Raw genomic sequence first — 21077 nt, 5'->3', positions numbered from 1 at the left:
TAATAATATTGGGGGAAATCGATTCCTACAGTTTCTAACAAGTAGCAGTAAAACTGCATTATCACATTGATACAAAGTAGTCATTTGCCCTTTTCTTCATCAAGGCAGCAGAATTATCAAAATGTTCTAACTTACCTCTGGTCGATTCGAACCCGGGGCGAAAAACAGTAAAATACAAGGAACCTACTAAAACTATTAACTTCTTAGATAGAGTTGCCCTGTACAATGTGCTGCTGCTTGTCTCTTTGTTACTTCTATTATCATGAGTTTCCTCCGAGATTGTTCCCGGAGAATTCTCCGCCTTGATATGAGGATGCTGCTGACATGTCCAAGCCGCCACCAATTGATGTCATCAATCCGAGGAAATCGAGGGTTGGCTGATTCGACATGGATGAACTTCCGATCATCAGCTCTTTCAAACCCGAACCTTCATCACAGTGAAGGCCTAACCCAAGTCCAGATGTAACGGGGCTGTTCTCTGGCTTTACTTGGCGTGCAGCCCATGGTAAAGTCTCCGAGGGACCAGAAGATGGTCCTGACGACATAAGCCCAAGTCCACGAAGCAACGATCCGCCACCGGCTGCACCAATCTGAGCAGCTTTCTGGAGTAGGGCTGTGGCTGACATTGCTGGCTGTGGGGCTGGTGCTACATACTGTCTGCATTCCTGACCCGCAGGGGCGAAAATGGATGACCCGTGACTTGTAGCAAGGCAAAGGGATATCATTTCAGACGACGAAGGTGGAGGGAGTTCCCTGGGTGGGCATTCGGGCGGGCCCATTGTTTGGATGAAGTCTGAATATCCGGGATTTGGGTTTGAAGGTAAGGTAGACGTAGACGGTGCTGTTGAAGAAGCAAACAAGCTAGCAAAGACACTACTGCTAGTGTTCCCACTGCTGACTGAATTGCAACTGCTACTGCTGCTATAGCTACCATTTATGCCAGTTGAAACAATCGCAACAGGCGGTGATGGCAATGCTTCCTCTAAGACTGGACTTGACTCTTCTATCAACTCTGTATTAAAAAAATAATTAAGAAAACCGAAAAGAAATGGTTGTTTCAATAAGCAGCAAACCCTTTTGTTCAAAATCAAACTTTATGAAGAAAAAGCTAAAGAGTCAAATTCTTCAATCATATTCTCCTTTCTCCTCAACCACATCCACATCTTTCCAGTTGCACCCCTCTTTCTTTTCGCTTTTGAATCAATTAGATCAACCCATAAAAAAAGACTTGAAAAAATAAACAATATCATTGAATCTTTAATCATTAAAGCGAAACCGAACATAGATCTTCCCATTTATTTCCAGACTGTTACACAGATTAAAACTCAAGATGAATCCACATTAATAATAATAATATAGTATAAATGTATGCATCCAAACTACCCAAAAGAGAACAAAAAAAAGAAACAGTAAACAGACAAAATAAACTAAATCCAAATAAACCATTATATTTCCATAACAAACAAAATTAAGAGAAGACAATAAAATGGAACATCCATTTGAATATAAATACCACAATTCACATCTGACAAAAAACTAAAACAAACAAAAATAACCCGAATTTTCCCCCAATCAAAAGGCTCAGACAAATATGTTTCACCTGAATTTTGCACTGGTGGAATAGATGATACTCCCACAGTGGCTGATTGAGCCATTGTTGGTACTGGCATGGATACGGGTGTCGGTGGCAGAGACAGAACCGGTGACAGTACAGGTGACGGTGGTGGTAGCGGTGGTGGTAGTGCTGGTGGCGGGAGTGACGGAGATGCAATTGAATTGGAAGGTTTGGTATTTCCGTCGATTTTGTTATTACCACTAGCAGCAGGATGTTTTCTTGCACTTTCTTCAGCTAAAGCATCACAGAATGCTCTATGAGTAATAAAACTATCCCTCCTGCCAAATCATCAACAGCACAAAAACCCCATCAAATTATAAACAATTTCACTAACAAAATCGAAACCCCACCAAAAGCCGATACTAAACCCAGATTAAAAATTAAACAACCCTAAAAGAAACACTAATCAATCAATCAATCAATCAATCAATCCATATCCATTAAAAATAGATTAATAACCTTGAAAAAAGAGTGCCACAATCACATTTATACTCCCTAGTCCCACAAATCTTGCTATGAGCTTTCCAATCGGATTGAACCGCGTATTTCTTCGAACATTTCTCACATTTCCACTTCTTTTCACCGTGTTTCCTACAGAAATGCTTCTTTATTCCTGTTAAATCTCCCAACGCTCTAGATGGATCATTGTGCACACAAGTTGTTTCCGGACACACGTATACTCTCTTCCTCACTTCCTTATTCGATCTCTGCCTTAGCTTCCATGGCAAGTTATGCCCTCTTCTGTGTAACTGCAAATTTTGGTCTCTTTGAAACCCTTTGTTACATATCTCACATACGAATCTGTTTGTCGCCATTAGCGTCTTTGGCGACAACGCTATCACCTCCGCATCCGGATCTATACCCCAAACAAATAACCACACAACTTATTCATTCTATTAATTTAATTAAATTAATTAAATTAATATTCTCTCGTCTCAAGTCATTTCCATACCATCAAATATGGAAATGACTTGAGACGAGACTCATCAGCTTCTTTACAGTTTTGAAAATGTAAAGAAGCTGATGAGACTCATGGAATAACAAAAATATAAATTACCAGGCATGCCGGGTTGATTACGCTTCTTTTTGGGAGGAGGCGGTCTGGCGGAGGCATCAAAATGATCGCCGCCGCCAGAAGAAACACTAGCGTCGCCGGAAACCGTGGCGGAAATGGACATGGTGGTATCGTCAACATCGGCAGCAGGCATAATTAGTAAATAGTAACCCAAATTTGGAAAAAATCTAGGGTTTTTGCTCAAGAAAATTGACCTCAAAAATAAATCAAAAACTAACTTTTACAAATTAAAAAACAAAAAACAAAAACAAATAGTTAACAATAATATTGAGCTACCAGTCAATCTACTTTAATTATTAAAAAAAGGGGAAAATGAAGTTCAACTACCAGCTGGTCCCTGAAGTGATAAGTTTTCTGACTAAGGGAACATGACACTGGAAAGAAGATTTCAGCTCTATCTTATTAATCATTATATTCATATATATACTGGTAATATATTATTACTGTTTGACTGATTAAAAGCAGTCATTTTTACTGGTGGTAATTATTTTTTCACAAGTGTTGTGGTAATGATTATGGAGATAAGATATTTATATGGATCAAGTTTATTTATTTATTTTTTGGAGAGAGAAAATGAAGATCGGAGGAGGAAAGTAGAGAGAGGATTGTGATTTGTACAGACTACAGAGGAAGAAGAAAAGGAAGTCTCTGTGTACTACTATTGTCAAGTCACCGCTCACCGGTCTTCCCTATTTGATTTTGTTTTTGGTTTTTTTTTTTTTTGTTAACTCGGAATGTTCAACATTGACAACATTAAATAATTCGTATGCGAGTAAATGTATACAAGTACTTTTGTAATTTATTTGGAGTTTTGGGTGGTAAAAAGGTTGAGATGAGAACGGTTGAGGAGTTGGGGAGTTGAGGTGATTGTGGAGTAGAGTTGGGACTTGGGATATATATACAAATTCACAAATTACAATGGAGAAATATTAGCTAGTCTTGCTATAGACGATCCGTCTATAGTTAAAGACGGGTCAAGTAGCTTGAAAGTGGTGACATTTTTAGCCCACACTATCCCACTTATTGCTTGTCCTATTAGGAATGTGGTATTGTATTTGGCCCGTCTTTAGTTATATATGGATATGTGCCGTCTATAATTAGATTTTGTAGAGAAATATAGAGTTTGCTTGGTTTTTAAAGGTGAAATTGCAAGAGAGTTATTGTTAAAAGGTAAATTTAGTTTGGAGGGAGGGAGTAAATTGTTGATTGTGGAGGTGTTTTGTTAAGGGTAAGAAATCAAGGAATATTGTAAAGAGGAGAAGGAGAAACGATTTATTGTGTAAGGTTCTGTTTGGTAAACGGTAGAAGTATATTTATGATAGTAGATTGCGGTTGTCAGATTTTCATAGCAGGTTTGACTAACATGTTAAATTAGCATAATTAAGAAAACGTGTTTGGTAATTAGCAGAGTTATGTGACGAATCTACCATTTCCATGTATAAACTCAATATGTTATTACCTGCTAATAACGGTATATTCAAAAACTGTATATTCCGATCAATATGTTATTTGAATATGTCATTAACCAAATACTTATGGGTCGTTTGGTTCAAGCACTAGGAATGGAATGAAATTGATTCTAAATCTAAGGAGGTATGGAGATAGAACCCCATTCGTGTTCATAGTTGTTTGGTCGAATTCGGGAATGGAGAATACTAGTATTGGTGCCCGGCTTCGCCCGGGCTACCTCTACTTACCATTATTTTTTTTTTTTCATTAAATAAAATTATTTAAAGTTGCATAACCCATAAATTTATTATTAATATATTTTTCTATTGCATATCCTAAAATTACGATGAAATAAATTTTGTGACAAATTCAGTACTCCCGCTATTAATATTTAACTTTTATTAATTAAACAATAGTAATAACATTTCATTACTTGCCCGTAATCATTGTTACTTTCCTTGCTCATGCCATAATTATTGTTACTATCACTACTGTCGCATTAATATTGATAATTTCACTACTCCCACTGTAATTAATTAATTATTGTTACTTTCACTATTGTCGCATTAATATTGATTATTTCACTACTCTCGTTGTTGTTTCTACGACTTTCACTGATTACTATCATATAATTATATCCAATTTTATTACAATTCTTTTCTTTACTTACGAAATTACTTTTACTACTTAGGCATGCAGTTTTAAGATGATTATATATTTATATAAATATATTACATATATGTATTAAATCAAATAGAAAGAATTATACAATATAGTATAATTTATAGGAAATTGACCATCTTAATTAATTATTTTATTTTAAGGAAATTGACCATGTTTAGGAAAATTACCAAACTTTTATATAATTTAATTTTAACCCAAACTATATAATATTTGCATTGAGATCCCTCAATTGGGCCCATCACATGGTACTATTGATTTAAAACTATATAATATAATTAATTTGTATAACTTTCTTTAATTACATTGAAGTCCCTTGGTTTCTGGATTTAATATATAGTATTGATTGATTGATTGATAGGGGGTGTTTGATTGGCTCTTTTGGAATGGATTGGAATGGATTTGCTCCATTCCAATGCTTGGTTGGAAACTTTTGGAATTGAGTTAGATACTCAATAGATTCTAACTTCATTTCGGCCATGTTCTTTTGGACTTAAAGTCACTTAATTTAAGTTCAGTTCAGATCCTATAAGTTCAGTTCAGCTCAGATCAGATCCTATAAGTTCAGTTCAGATCTTATAAGTTCAGTTTAGTTCAGATCAAGTTCAGTTCAGGTCTTATAAGTTCAGTTCATATTCTATAAGTTCAGTTCAGTTCAGATCCTATAAGTTCAGATCCTATAAATTCACTTTAGAAAAGTTATATACAGAGTATTATTTTTAAAAACCGACGCAAAAACATTTGACATTATTAATTATTCGATACATATATACATTATTATTTTTAAAACAAAATTATCACTCTTCTCATTATTTTTTATCGTAATGTAACTGTAGTATAATGGATGAACAAACTAATATATATAAAGCGGAAAAATGTTATTATCTTACCTTGTGTTTTAAACTATATTTTCTTATCAGTGTTCTCTCTTGGCTACCCACTAATTTCTTGTAAATTTTTTGTTTAATCTCAGTAAAAGTTTGCGTTTTTTATAATAATAATAATAATAATAATAATAATAATAATAATAATAATAATAATAATAATAATAAAAGTTGCGATTTTATTAAAAAATAATAAAATAATAAATAATAATAATAATAATAACAAGAACAATAATAACAATAACAAATAAATAAAAAAAAAAAAAATAATAATAATAATAATAATAATAATAATAATAATTTTGTTAAATTAGTTTAAGTTAATCTAAATTCGGATCGTGTAAGTTCAGTTCAAATCTTGTAAGTTCGATTGATTCGAGATCCTATAAATTCGATTGATTCGAGATCCAATAAGTTCGATTCGATTCAGATCCTATAAGTTGATTCGATTGAGATCCTATAAGTTCAGTTCAGATCAGATCCGTTTCAGTTCAAAAGAACAGGGCATTCAACCCCCTAGAATCCCATACTCAATTTCCCCCCTTGGTATCAAACTTCATTCATCCCTTTTACAATTTTAAGATGAACCAAACAAGTTTATGAGGGAATAGATTTAGAATCCCATACCATTATGGATTCATATTCCATTCCATGCTATTGAACCAAACGCCCCCATAATGTATTAGGTGGAATGAAGTTAGATACTTGGAGGGAGAGATGGGTATGAGATTCGATCAGGTTGGAATGGAGTTAGAATCCATCAGGTATCAAACTTCATTTCCAAATGCTCCAACCAAACACCCCCTTAAAATCAGTAGATTGATTGGTCAAATTACTATTTAAGCCGGAATCTACTAATTTCACCTAATATGTTGTTTAACAAACATGACCTAAATGGGGATAAAATCAGTTGGGTGCTATTGGCATGGTAAAAATATAGAAAACCATGGATAATGCGATTTAAAGAAGATAATGTAATACAGTAAAGCCGCCTCTGGCAAGCGATAAAAACAAATTTATAATATCGGATAACGTTAGCGTAATACGGTTATTAGATTCAATATCATGTTTAACTATTGAATTAAATTAGCAAAAAAAAAATAATGTTTGATAAGTAGCTGATTATAAGACAATTAAATTGTTTTTGTGTATTTATTGAATATGTTACTACACTATGTTGTTATTAACAACATATTCAAAAACAGTAGAAAAACAGTAGATTTCGATCATGTGCTATCAAAATATGTCATTTACCAAATACATGAAATTAATATGTTGACTAGTACAAACCCCGCGCATGCATTGCGCGGTATATAGAGTTTTTATTTATTTTTAGTGTATTATTTACACTTTATAAATTTGCACCTCATTAATATTTAATATTTCAATCAATTGTATTTTGGTATGAAAAAAAAAAATGAAATGGAAAATTAATCCAAGAAAATTAAGTTAAGTTGTGATTTTTTTTTTAATAAATTTGGTTTATTGTCATGAAGCTAAAAATAAGTATGTGTGAAATCATTCTCTACGTAATAATTATTGCATTAATGAAAAATTTAGCAGGTGAATTTATAAAAGGTGAACTTTTCTATACTAAATTTTATACGAGTTGAACTGAATTTAAAGAAATGACCCTAAGTCCAAAAAACAAAGTTTCAAGTAGGGGTGTTAATGAGACGAGACAGCTCGCGAGCAACTCGAGCTCGGTCAAAACTTGCCTGGAGAGCTTAACAAGTCAAGCCGAGCTAATGTTGACTCGGCTCGAAAAGTTCGTGAGCGGTTTGAACTTTTGTAATTACAGAAATATTACTCATATTTTATAAATTTTTTTTGTCATGATTATATATTTGTATTATCAAACATATAAAAAACACCTCATTGATTTTCCAATATTTGTATATAAAGCCTTCGAGCTTTGTTATTGAAAAAATCAATAAAAAAACGAAAATGAAACAATTATATATAGGCTTGAGTTAAGTTCGAATTTGACTTGAACTCGCGTTATAGCTCGCAAGCTTGATAGTAAACACAATTTTTTCAAGTTCAGATAAGCTCGAGATTGGCTCAAACTCGAGTTTTACTTTATGAGCACAAGCCAAGCAAGACGCTCGACCTCGACTTGACTCATTAACACCCCTAGGCCTACAGCCTAAGTCGGCCTCCGGCCTCCAAATATCCCTTTTCAAATCGGTATATCCGTATATATAAGGATTTAAGAGCCTTCCAGAAGAAACACTCTTATTTTGCACATTATTTTAGCTTATATACTCGCAAATCCTCGTTACTTTGCTCCGATACGCGGAAGAAGCTCGGAAAAATACACAATAACGAAAGAAACATGTCGTATGAAGATAGGTACGATACTAACGGCGTAGATCACGCTTCACCGCCGCCGGAACCCACCGTCGGAAACGGCGTCGCCTCCGCCGACATCCATGATGATAACCCTAAGGTACTTTACTAATTATTCTCTTTGATTAATTACAATACGATTGATAAGATTTTTCCAAACTATGATCAATTAGAATTTGGAAATTTTTTCATTGAATCATGTAATTAATGATTGAATTTGTGTTTTTGAAGCTGTTTTATTGTATGATTAATTGATTATAGCTGTGGTTGTTGATATGTTAATACCAGGGTTTAAACTTGGTAATCTCGTTTGAAAGATTGAATTTGTGTTTCGAGTTGATTGTTATAGCTTTAATTATTAATGTACCGATGTTAGGGTTTAAGCGCGATAATCTGCTTGGGAAAATTGAATTCGTGTCTAGAGTGGTTGGTTTTTCTTAAGGGAGAGCCTCATTCTATTCAACTGGAAGGGTTCCCGGACTATGGCTTGACTTTCCTTCCTCCACTGACGAACCTAATCTCGAAGGCAGCTGGCAAACAAATAGGTGTCGCATATGATCATAGTGTTTGTTGTTAATGCACCGATGTTAGGGTTTAAGCACGATAATCTCCATTGAAATATTGAATTCGTGTTTAGATGACTAGAGGAGTTTTTTTTTCCTAATATGATCATAGTGTTCGACTGTTCGGTGTTAACGAACCGATAGGGTTTATGCGCCATAATATCCTTTGAAAGGTTGAATTTTTGTTGCGAGTCATGAAAAAATGAATTATAATACTAATGTTATGATCTTTCTAACGAGGATCAATTATGACTAAGAGATATAATTTCAAGGGGTGGAACCAGGGATTGGGTTTTTGATCTATAGAATCATAAACATGCCGGGGAGAGTCCTACTGTCTATGAGGTCAATTTGTTCTATTTATGTGGTCTACTCACGAGATCTTCCCCTTAAGTTTCATTGAAACGAATGATTATTTTTGTATATCAAGTTGTTTTTTTGTTGGTATGATTACAATTTGTTGTTGATATACCAGTGTTAGGGTTTAAGCGTGAGATCTCCTTTGAAATATAGAATTTGTGTTTCAAGTTGTTTTCTTTTTAATGTGATCACGATGTTCGTTGTTAATGTAGCGATGTTAGGGTTTAAGTGTGATAATCTCCTTTGAAGGATTGGATTTGTGTATCAAATTGTTTTTTATGTGATTATAGAGTTTGTTGTTAAAGTACCTCTGTTAGGGCTTAAGCACGGCAATCTAGTTAGGTTGACTCTCTATTGTAGTGGAGAGCCGGGATTGTGGAATGTCATTTATTTTGTCTCAATTTTCATCGATTATTTGACTCAACTTTGTGATATTATATGACATCTACGTTGAACCGATAGCTTATAGTGCACACTTAATTACTTTGTTTTCGTGCTCAATGTGAACTTGGAGTTTGATGATGCGTGCGTCATTTAGCTGTTGCTTCACTAGTCAGCGTGAATCATGTAGTGCGGCATATCATTTAAATGTTGAGTGTGTTTCGAGTCTGTTCTAGAATAGCAATCTTCTTTTGACATTGGGGAATACAAAAGTCGAGTGGGTGTTCTGTTCAGTTTTTCTTATTCTTGCTCTGCCTCAGAGCTTTATGATCATGTAACAAAGATATGTGCTTCCCTATGTTTCCTTTTTCGTACTTAGGAAAATGTTTCGTTTCATTGTGTGTAATTATTGTTTTTATTGTTCTCGCGGGGAGTGAATGTGTGATTGAATATCCAAAAAAATGTGGATGTTTCTTTGATATTAAGTTAATATTTTTGCTTATTGTTTATGAAAGTTTGCTAACTATTAATACATTATTGGCAGCTCAATTCCGAAAGCAACGAGAAGGATTCTCCAGGAAGGAGGGAAAAGGATCAAGACATAGAAAGAAAGGGGGACAAGCACAGGGAGAGAGAGGGGGGGAAGAGCAGGGACAGGGAGAAAGAGAGAGATGGGGAGAAAGATAAAGACAGGGAGAAAAGCAGGGACAAGGAGAGAGATAGGGACAGGGAGAAGAGCAGGGATAGAGAAAGAGATAAAGAAAAGAGCAGGGATAGGGATAGGGATAGGGACAGGGATAGAGATCGAGATCGTGATCGCCATAGAGATCGGCACAGGGAAAGGAGGGAGAGGAGCAGGACAATTGATGATGATGATTATCGTCATAGTAGTCGAGATTATGATAGGTAAAAATGCACAATTATTAAACCTGTCTTGCATGTCTTTTTCTGCGTTTTTTGCATTGCAAATATAAGAATCATTGTATATTTGTATGTTTGTGTTATAGTGTTTACGTTTAGCTGACTGGTGATGGTTTTGCTTGAAAGTTGTAATTCCTTTTAGCGTATCACCCCTGTATTTTTTTGGGGGCTGTATTGCCATTTCTTTGCTCCATGTTGATTTTGGATCGGGGTTTAACTTGCAGGAGAAGGGACTATGATGAGGACAGGTATAGACGTAGCTCTCGATCTCGATCTAGGGCAAGATCTCATCATAGATCAAGATCACGCTCTCGTTCAAGGTCACGATCTCGCTCACGCTCTAAGAGGTACTGCAATCTTTGACTAGCTAGTTTGCACTGCTTGGTGCGTGTTGATTATTTAGTCATATTGCATCGCGCTTGAGGCTTATTTATCATTGCCATCACAATTGATTTTTGTGTGATTTCTAGTTACTCCTCATTGCAATTTGTCGAAACATGCTTCTGTTTCTGTTGTGTGTCAGACAAAAGGTTGTTGAACCCTAATCAAGGGATTGGAAATATGATTCAAATATTCAGTGCATATAAGAGATAGTCTAAAAGATCTGTTTATGCATTGCTATGTTGAAGGGTAAGCTTCTTTGCTGAAAAGAGATGTTCAGTGGCTGGAGTTTCCTTTGTCTCTCTATTAAAAGTTTTACTGTGGCCAGCATAAATTTTTAGCTTCCCACTTCAAGAAAGAGTAACTATCTTTTAGATCATCTACTTCGTATTTTAGCATATGCATAAATTAGTTTTTGAAGATGATCAAAATTTATACTTGATAAGTTGGTGTTAGCTTAAGAGCTCTTTCCATGGCTTTGTTTGGCTTATTATAGGAAGCTTGGTTTTGGGAAGTTGCGTTTGGAGATTGTAAAATGACTACATGGACTTATGAAGTTTGGCCTTATCTGCATGTCATTTACGTCATGTATATGATACTGACTTTGGGTGGATTCTCTCGTTTACTCGATTTTTTTTTTTTTAAATATAGACGATCTTTGACTGTATAGCTCATAGTATATAAGCTGGGAAGAATCTGGCTTGTCACCATGAAGTTTATAGCTTCCTTGTTATTTGTACACGAGTTGTAAATTACTCTGAATATATCCAAGGTTTCACTAGCTTATATTTTAACTTCTATTACTTGATGTTGGTGCTTTTAGAGCATTGTGCCATTGTCACTGATGTGGTTGTTTCGTACCTTGATACTGACTGACTTTGTGCTGCAGTAAAAGGATTAGCGGATTTGACATGCCTCCACCAACTTCAGTGCTGCCTGGCGTTACTGTTCCTGGTATAACATCCTCTATATCAAAAGTTGTTTTAGTTCATAACTGTTGCTTCTTTTTTGTTGCTTTAGTGTGGAAAGTTCATATCAAATTACATGGTTTCATTGGGTAAGCTTATTCATTCACCCTTTATTTTCATTGTTGACTGCAGTGAAGTGTATGCAGATGGGTTGGATTTTTTCATGTTTATTCTTTTTGTTTAATTAGACAAATAACACTGGTACTGAGAGATATTTTGGTTTGTTCTTGTCTTTGTTGTTTGTCTCTTGTTGGTGTCTTTTGTTTGTTGTAAGAAGGTAACGTTGGGCTGCTTGCCCCACTGTGCCGACATTAGGTGTGAGCCGACTTCTGTAGCTTTAATGTACAAGGAAGAACCAATGCTCAGGTTGGGTTTTGTTCATCTTTAATTGGCGACTAGTGTGTCTTTCAACAGTTATTACAATTGTACCCCAGAAACAAGACATGCTTCATACTTTCTTGTACAATGTAATTCTGCATACCATCAGAAAAGATTATATTATCATATCGGTTGTTTAAAGTAAAAGGATGTGATACGGTCAGTCTAGATAAAAGGGGAGTCTTACTGTCTTAAATTAATGAATGAATAGACAAATAATGGTATACTATCTTTTATCAGAAGGTCTCACTTGTGACGTCTCACAAACACCTTCTCCCACTTGCTCTCCCACTTGCATCTTGTGAGAGGTCACAAGCTTGTGACGAAAAGTGCCCGTCACAAATGAGAATTTGTGATCTTTTATGTTGGTTATTTTCTTCATGGTCATTTTTCTGACGTACATGTAATCTTTACAGGCCAGATGCCAGGGATTGCTCCTGCAGTTCCTAATATGTTGCCAAACATGTTTCCTTTAGCTACAGGGCAGGTGTGTATTTTTTTTGTTAAATAATTTTTTTGATCGCCTTGTTATTTTGCTGATGCGTGTTTTTATTGCAGCTCCCAGCTCTTCCGGTCATGCCTGTACAAGCGATGACTCAGCAGGTTATCTATAAAATTATGTACTCTGTAGTTTGCAGCTTTGTATGATAGGTTCTTCATCCAATATATCACTCACGCTGCTGACATACGAAAATTATATTTGCAGGCTACTAGACATGCTCGTCGGATTTATGTTGGTGGACTCACTCCCACGGCTAATGAACAGGTTCCAACATCTTTCCTTCATATTTTGTTCTCACAGGATCGTTCCTCTATTTATATTTTAGCATATTACTGGTAATAACCTTGATTTTTCTTTTGTTATGTAGTCTGTTGCTACCTTTTTCAGTCATGTTATGGCCGCTATAGGCGGAAATTCTGCTGGCCCAGGTACTCACTAAATCCGTGTTACATATTATTGTATTCATTTATTTATCTTTTTCTGTATATGCGCACTTTTTCTTCTCAAATGAAAATGTTGTGATGTTCAGGTGATGCTGTTGTCAATGTGTATATAAACTATGAAAAGAAGTTTGCTTTTGTCGAGATGAGATCTGTGGAGGAGGCCAGTAACGCAATGGCACTAGATGGTATTATATTTGAGGTAAATTATCTCTCTTTTGAGGAAGCTGCTGATTTATTACCCTTTCTGCTTTTATATGCCTGCATGCCGGGTTGAATTAAATATCTCTTAGGAAACTGGATTTCTCAATAATTTTGTTAACTTAAAAATGTTTTTGGCTATCCCAGGGGACTCCTGTGAAGGTGAGGAGACCAAGTGATTACAACCCATCTCTTGCTGCGGCACTCGGCCCAAGCCAACCCAGTCCAAACCTGAACTTGGCTGCTGTTGGCTTGACACCAGGATCTGCTGGTGGTCTTGAGGGTCCTGACCGGATTTTTGTGGGTGGGGTTCCATATTATTTCACAGAGGTTCAGGTGCGTGAGCTGCTTGAATCTTTTGGACCTCTTCGTGGTTTTGACCTTGTCAAAGACAGAGAAACTGGGAACTCCAAGGGCTATGCATTTTGTGTGTATCAAGATATAACGGTTACCGACATAGTTTGTCAAGCGTTGAATGGAATTAAGATGGGGGATAAAACCCTTACTGTAAGGCGTGCAAACCAAGGCACTCAACAACCTAAGCCGGAGCAAGAGAGTGTTTACATGCATGCATATCAGCAGATAACACTGCAGGTAATATTGCGTATCTTGCTTTATATTTTTCAGTAAGTCTTGTCTCTCGTGTATGATGGTTGTATCAATATATTGTTAATATGGCCTGTTTAAATCTGAAATTGACCTAAAAATCATGTTTGGCAATCAACGGATTTTAGATTTTGAATTTTGGCAAAATACTCGGAATTTGATAGAAATTTTGAGTAGCCTCTACACATGACACTCTATGGCCTCTTTTTTTAAATTCAACTTCACCCTTACCTTCTCGATCCTCACTCGGTCTCATACTTTCAACTTTTCTCATCAATGATGGAAATACTTACCTTTGCCAAACAATGAATTTGCGTTTGAGTTTTATTATTTCAGTTTTCCCATTTCAAATCTGGATTCTAAAATGAAAATCAGGTTTCCAAACACCCCCTAAAGGGAATTAATGACCAATTATTGTTTCTGTTCTTGTGATTGGTTATTGGCATAGTGGAAGAGATCGTGTTCGGGCATCCTTCTATTTGGTTATAGTGTCTTATAGCTACCTAAGCAAGTCCATAGTGTATACTATCTACTTTCCTTTCAGAATATTGTATGAGAAGTCGTTTAACCGTATGCCTTTTACCGTGCAGAAAATGTTGTTCCAACCAAGTGGTCTCGCCACAAAGGTTATTTGTTTAACCAACTGTGTGAATCCTGATGAGCTCAAGGATGATGAGGAGTTCGAAGATATCTTTGTAGACATGAAAGAAGAGGGTAAAAAATTTGGTACGTTTTTCACAATTTGCATCATCTGAAACTTCATTTTATTTTGGAAACATCTTCGTTGTTACCCCAGTGTCATTTGTGAGTTTTCTTTATTGTAATAAAGAGGCCGGCGGAGATGCAGACGCACAGTTGACATCTTGTACTTGTATAATTCATTTTTCTGTGGATTGTTACTGGTATCATTCTTGAGCATGAATTATATTTTGTTTACAAGACGGTTTACTGTTGTACTTGTTTATTGTAGGAGCTTTGGTAAATGTTGTCATCCCACGTCCGCAGGCAGATGGAGGGCCATCACCAGGGCTTGGAAAGGTTAGTTTTTCTGCTGGCATGATTTTTACTTTACAAAACACCTGATGATGGGGTAATTACTTAATTGGGTCAGTAGCCCCTGTCAGTAAACCATACATTACGGTTATTGACCATATATGGCTTTGGTCCAGCCACTTCATTAACAGAATTAGATTTGATGTCAGTTTTCACGTATATATATGGGATTCTGGAAACTTGCCCATTTATTGATACTTGATCTCGAAACTGGTCGCTACTGCTTCCTGATTTTGGGGCCTAGGGCATTGTGCCGTAATTGTAGCGAAGAATGCCTTATAATAGGTTTCAGTGGCATTCGAAATCTGTGTGTACAATTCGGTTGCATATATCAGAGAAGTTTATAATATTGTTTGTGATTATGGACTTGTGGTGCTTTGCCTAATATAACTCGAAAGCATATCCCAGGTGTTCTTGGAGTATGCTGATACAGAGAGTGCTTCGAGGGCCAGAGCCGGGATGAATGGAAGAAAGTTTGGTGGCAATCCAGTTGTTGCGACGTACTATCCAGAAAACAAATTTGCTGAGGCCGAGTATGATGGCTGAGGAGGATCTAGGACGGGTTATTCTTTCATTTTCAAAGGTTTTAGATGTGGTAGATCCCCCTCCGTGAACCCTAAGGCAATCGTAATTAGGTAGTCGTCTAGAATTGATTTGTATGGATTGTGTTCTTGTGTAGTCTTAGACTCCTAGTTGATGAATACAGACGTTAGTTCTTTGACTCGAATCGATTCAAGTTCATAATGTTCACATCTGATTGTGTCTAAACTCAACTCACCACAATAATCTCAAAGCTCTCAGGTATGATCCCAACAAGTGAGCTGTATCATTTTCCAGAATGATATCCCTTCCAATTTAATCTCGATGGTCGATGAGCATAAAGTTGAAGGTTAATGAACATGTTTTTGTGAAATTATATACTCGTATAAAATAGCAAGCTTTTGAACTAAGCCTTGTTGAGCTCAAGACGTCTCAAAAACCGATCCCCATTTTTCATCAAGCGGGCTCAACTCGTTCAAAGCGTCTTGCTTGTGACGGGCTAATTCCGTCACAAGCTGAAGACCTCTCATGGATATTTTGATATCGCCGTCTTCAATGAGATTTTGTGCAACTCCAACACCACTATCTGTAATCTCCAAGCCTCTACATTCCTCATTCCCCATTTTTACACCTTAAACCCTAAAAACCCTCTTTCATCACACACCACCATGAAAATCCTCTCAGCACAGATTTCTCGCCGCCTTCTCCGCCACCTCTCCACCACCGCAACAACCGCCGCACCATCATCAACAATAACAATTAACAAAGCAAAACATAAGCTCCAAAAAGAACACGATCCAGATAAAGCCTTAAAAATCTACTCCTCTGTTTCCAACAACTCCACTTCTCCACTCTCATCTCGCTACGCTCAAGAACTCACCGTTCAACGTCTCGCCAAAGCGCGTCGTTTTGATGATATTGAAACCCTAATTGTATCCCTCAAAAATGACCCCAAAATCACCCAGGAACCCTATTTCTGTACCCTGATTCGTTGTTATGGTAAAGCTGGTATGTTTGATCATGCCATTAAGTTGTATGATCAAATGGAGGAACTAGGTACTCCTCGATCTTGTCTTTCTTTTAATGCTTTGCTTGCTGCGGGGAATAATTCTCGGGTTTTCGACCGTGTCCGCCAAGTGTTTGATGAAATGCCTGAGAGATATGGCTTTGATCCGGATAAATTTTCTTATGGGATTTTGGTTAAGGCGTATTGTGAGAAGGGGGAACCTGAAATGGGGTTGAAAATTATTGAGGAGATGGAGGGGAAAGGTGTTGAGGTTACCGCGGTGACGTTTACGACTGTGTTGGATTCGTTGTATAGGTTTGGGAAAGTGGATGAAGCCGAAAGGGTTTGGGGTGAAATGGTGGAGCAAGGGTGTGTCCCTGATGTCGCGGCGTGGAATGTTAAGATTGGTCATGCTCATGCTGGTGAGCCTGAGGAGGTGATGGGGTTGATTATGGAAATGGAAGGGGCCGGGTTGAAGCCGGATACGATTAGTTATAATTACTTGTTGGCTTGTTATTGTAGGAATGATAGGTTAGATGAGGCTATGAAGGTTTATGAGGACTTAGGGAAAGGTGGGTTTAGGCTGAAAGCGGCTACGTTTAGGACATTGATATCGTATTTGTGTAAGAAAGAGGACTATGGGAAAGGGTATGATGTGTTTAAGAGGAGTGTGTTTCATAATAAGATTCCGGATTTTGGGACTCTGAAGCTTTTGGTGGAAGGTTTGGTGAAGAAGAAGATGAAGAAGGATGCAAAGGGTTTGATTCGCACTGTGAAGAAGAGGTTTCCACCTAATTTTACGAATGCTTGGAATAAGGTTGAGGTTGAACTTGGTTTGCTTAATGAGGAGGGTTCGGCCAATGCCGATGCTCCTGCAGTGTAAGAGGTGCATGATAGGGCTCCTCATTAGAAGCTGAGGACTAGGAATCACTGGAGTGGATGCGAATGCGAATGTGGATTCCTCATAACGATTTGTGGCGTATGATACCCCGTTTGTTAGAGAACAGCTGCTGCTTTGAGTTATCTGCAGCTCAAGTTTGTACTGGTTATTCCTTTCATTAACACAATTGAAATGTTGGATCGGATTCTTTTGTTTGCATTGTTAAGTTTCATGATTTCGAGCTAATATTTTTCTGAAGTCCAGAAGAAAAATAAGTGATAAATGTCCCTGCCATCAATTTATTAGACAATGTAATAACTTTCTTCGAGATTTTGCTGCATTTGAATTTTGATGTTCAGTTCTGAGTTATCTGTTTAACAATTCGTGTTCCGGCATGTTATGTTATTTAATCTCTATTTGCTTTCATATGTCTTGCTGAAATTTCTTCTGTGATGAAACTAGTTCTATAAATTGAACATTCTGTTGTGTTGTAAGTTGTAACTCCCCTTGAGCAATCTTCAGTTGTTTAGATTAGGATTTTATTTTGTTTCCTTCAAGCTAAAATCGAATTTGGCTGCTACCAGCCTGCTATTCAATAACTGCTGTATTGAGCCCTGATGTGGAACTAGGAGCTATGTTACCTGGACTCAGGCATCGTTGTCGGACATGGATATACATCGCAAGTGTTAGAATTGGCTTGACCCATGTTGTATTGATCACTGGTGAGAGTGCGAGACCCATAACTGGAGAGAGGTGAGATTAGACTGCTAGTCGAGTTCAGTATATTATTTGTCCTATCTTTTTACTTGTGCCTGATCTTCTTACCATCTATGTAGTACGACAATGCTAAATTTCAGGTAGTTTTATAGGTCAGTTGATGCTTTCCTCTTTGACAAAGGTAGGTCTAGGAATGATCTATATTGATCTCCACAGCTGGTGCGACTGTGTCCGTAGTTCTAGCCCCTGGCGAAGTCTAAAGTTGCACTATCTCATGACATGATGCTCTATTGTTTTGTTATAGGTTAAAAAGTTCCACGACGGCCAAGCCATCCTGAGTGAGTTAGAGCAGAGATGAAGTTCGAACTACTCCAAACATATTTCATTTTATCTGCATTTTGGAGTGTTTAGTTTTGGGGCTTCAGCTTATGCTTGAGTGTTTTACTGCAACTCCGTCGTCTCCGTGCCCCTAAATTTGAGCCCCTAAATTTGTGTGAAATTTGAGACTCTCAGATAAGAATATTTTAACACTGAAAATTTGTTTGCTTCTGTTTTCAATTCAGCCTCAGAAATGCAGAATTTTTTTGTCATAGAATAGAGCAAAATGGTTTACCTAGATATAGGTCATGTTCTTTCTGCCTTATTTTCAGCTCTATTCAGTTAAGCTCAACTCAATTCAGCTCCGCTTCATTTAGTTCAGCTCAGCTCCACTAAATCCAGACCATTTTCGCTTTAGTTTTCGTTATAGATGATTTGGAAACGACTTCTCTATATTGTTTACACAAAGGAAATATTTCCATGTTTAACTTGAGACGATATGGGGGTAACCCATACTGTGCCGTGAACCCTATCCTTTTTGTAACTCAAGCTATTTGGAAGTCGTAACAACTTTTATACGAGTGTCTAATACGAAGTACATCTCATCTAATTCAAGGAGTCTTTAGTACGGCCTTAGAAAACGGCTTAACGAAAGTTTGCGTATTGAGGACAAAAAAACCTACATTTTAGCACCGGAAACGCATTTGATTATATTTATGAGGTACAATTATATGGAAAAGAATTTTAGCAATTTGGAACTTGATCTTCTAATTGGCCTTATTCTCTTTTCTCGGTCTTTGTGCCAAAACAAAAGGACATCAATCTTTTCTCGTCTTTGTGTCAAAACCAAAGGACAACAATTTGGAACTTGATCTTTTTTTTTCCATTTTTTTTTCACAAATGAGCGTGAATTTCGTTCACCCAAATTCCTAGTTGAATTCTTACACATGGAATATCTACATTCAAGGGCTACCTTTCACATGTTGAGTTTCTCATCTCATACTTCACATTTCACTTTTTTTCCCTCCCCAAATTTATCCATTTTCAATAGTCACAGTTACTTTCGATATCCCTTGTTTAGTTAAACCAATAACTTATGTAACTCTTTTAATTCATGCCTTACAAATTGTTAGTCGTTTATACCATAAGACCACTCCTACCGTGTTCGGGAAAAAAAAATACTACTTCTAACGAATCCATCATTTTTTCCACTAGTTTTTTCCTTACAAAATTTGATTTCTCGAAATGAGGAAACTATGTCCGAATTTGGACAGAGAATATTCCCTTGAGACGATCCTAGAGGTACCAATTCCAGAAGAGATGTTCAATAGCATGGGCAACAATATCGCGTTACGTTGCCAGAACATGCAATCTTGGATGAAGGCCCAGACGTCGGATAAATGGTCGTCACCAGTCATCTTGGGGAGGATCAATGAGCTTCGGTTTCTTCTTTATCATATCGGGTCTCCCCTCATTCCTCTCCAGGTCCATATCGACAAAATCAGTCAACCCGTTAAGGATAGCACCATTGTAAGCTACTTTTTCCGCTCTTTACCTTATAAGCTAAGTTTGTTGACATTTGCTTGATAAAAATGTGGGGAATCGGAATGCAGCAAGCGTCAACAGCGAAGTACATAGTACAACAGTATATAGCAGCGACAGGAGGACCGGCAGCAATAAGCTCAATACAGAGCATGTGTGTAATAGGGCAAGCTAAGATTGGTGCGACACCGTTTCATCTTGGTGATCAAGCTGTTAAAGGTAATGCAACAGATGAATCTGGCGGCTTTGTTTTGTGGCAAAAGAACCCTGACTTGTGGTGCTTGGAGTTCGTGGTGTCCGGTTGCAAGGTCTTATCTGGCAGCAATGGAAAGCTATCATGGCGCCAGTCGTCCAATCAGCTTTCCATCACTGCTGGGCCCCCTAGACCCTTGAGACGCTTTCTACAGGTACTTATTCAGTCTGTTTCGATAGATTGTTTACACTTCTCAAGAAATCTGACAAGAATTTAAAATACGTGTAAAGTAAGTAACCTATCGAAATAAAGCTAAGCCATGCTCTAAAATGGGTCATTTTCGTGTGAATGGTTACAATTCGAGTCATTATCAGGTCATTTCTTGTTGATTCTAATAGGTTGGTACAATTCGAGTCAGATCAGTTTTTACTAGGCCTAAAAAACGATATGTAAAACTCATATGAACATAATTATGTCGAACATTGACCAGGGATTGGATCCGAAAGCAACAGCAAACTTATTCATAGATGCAGTATGCATAGGAGAGAAGGTGATAAACAATGAGGATTGCTTCATCCTTAAGCTGGAAACAAGCCAAGCCACACTAGATTCACAAAGTGGGCCGAAGTACGAGATAATCCACCACACACTATGGGGTTACTTCAGTCAAAGATCAGGACTCATGCTGCAATTTGAGGACTCGAGGATGCTTAGAATGAAGAACGATGTTGATAATGATGACGGAGGTGGAGTGTTTTGGGAGACAAGTGCGGAGTCAGTGATAGAAGATTATAGGTACGTCGATGGGATTAATATAGCCCACTCTGGTAAAACTTCTGTTAGGGTGTTTCGGTATGGAGAACAGTCTGCTAATCACCAAAGAGAGATTAAGGAAACTTGGATGATTGATGAAGTCGGTTTTAATATTTGGGGTTTAGATTCTGAGTTTTTTATGCCTCCGAAAGGGGATTTGGAGAGTTAAGATCTCATTTCAAGCCATTCTTCTTTCCTATTTTTGTTTTTAGACTTTAGTAGCTAGAGATTGTGTTAATCAAGGTTTCAGTAGAAGAG

At 37.0% G+C, this 21077-nt stretch overlaps 4 protein-coding genes across 5 annotated transcripts; 3 read left to right on the top strand and 1 right to left on the bottom strand.

Annotated features, from left to right (window-relative positions):
* Positions 1–3555, bottom strand: LOC141622154 (zinc finger protein GAI-ASSOCIATED FACTOR 1-like). Its single transcript, XM_074438213.1, has 4 exons — positions 2673–3555; positions 2075–2471; positions 1601–1893; positions 1–1012 (listed from the first exon to the last, which is right to left on the bottom strand). The coding sequence occupies exons 1-4, from the start codon at positions 2821–2823 to the stop codon at positions 261–263; spliced, it is 1593 nt and encodes a 530-aa protein (XP_074294314.1). The 5' UTR covers positions 2824–3555; the 3' UTR covers positions 1–260.
* A 4303-nt stretch (positions 3556–7858) lies between these two features.
* On the top strand, positions 7859–15578 carry LOC141622153 (splicing factor U2af large subunit B-like). 2 transcript variants are annotated; one of them, XM_074438211.1, is made up of 13 exons: positions 7859–8156; positions 9905–10266; positions 10506–10628; positions 11552–11616; positions 12425–12495; positions 12567–12611; positions 12715–12774; positions 12878–12938; positions 13040–13152; positions 13299–13745; positions 14348–14483; positions 14728–14795; positions 15219–15578. In XM_074438211.1, exons 1-13 carry the CDS (start codon positions 8043–8045, stop codon positions 15354–15356), a joined length of 1803 nt encoding a protein of 600 aa, XP_074294312.1. In that variant the 5' UTR covers positions 7859–8042; the 3' UTR covers positions 15357–15578. The 2 variants fall into 2 exon arrangements, with proteins under 2 accessions (XP_074294312.1, XP_074294313.1); XM_074438212.1 differs by lacking the exons at positions 7859–8156; positions 9905–10266; positions 10506–10628; positions 11552–11616 and adding an exon at positions 11870–11996.
* Positions 15579–15929: 351 nt separating this feature from the next.
* Positions 15930–17611, top strand: LOC141622151 (small ribosomal subunit protein mL103 (rPPR7)-like). Its single transcript, XM_074438209.1, has one exon. The coding sequence runs from the start codon at positions 16019–16021 to the stop codon at positions 17237–17239; it is 1221 nt and encodes a 406-aa protein (XP_074294310.1). The 5' UTR covers positions 15930–16018; the 3' UTR covers positions 17240–17611.
* A 1576-nt stretch (positions 17612–19187) lies between these two features.
* Positions 19188–21031, top strand: LOC141622152 (uncharacterized). The gene is made up of 3 exons (XM_074438210.1): positions 19188–19801; positions 19885–20220; positions 20497–21031. Exons 1-3 carry the CDS (start codon positions 19517–19519, stop codon positions 20986–20988), a joined length of 1113 nt encoding a protein of 370 aa, XP_074294311.1. The 5' UTR covers positions 19188–19516; the 3' UTR covers positions 20989–21031.
* The last annotated feature ends 46 nt before the right edge of the window (positions 21032–21077 follow it).

Source organism: Silene latifolia, chromosome X (genome assembly GCF_048544455.1).
Source record: "Silene latifolia isolate original U9 population chromosome X, ASM4854445v1, whole genome shotgun sequence".
NCBI classification, from domain to species: domain Eukaryota; kingdom Viridiplantae; phylum Streptophyta; class Magnoliopsida; order Caryophyllales; family Caryophyllaceae; genus Silene; species Silene latifolia.
Note: the sequence above shows the minus strand (reverse complement) of the source record. Positions and strands in the feature narration are given on the sequence as shown.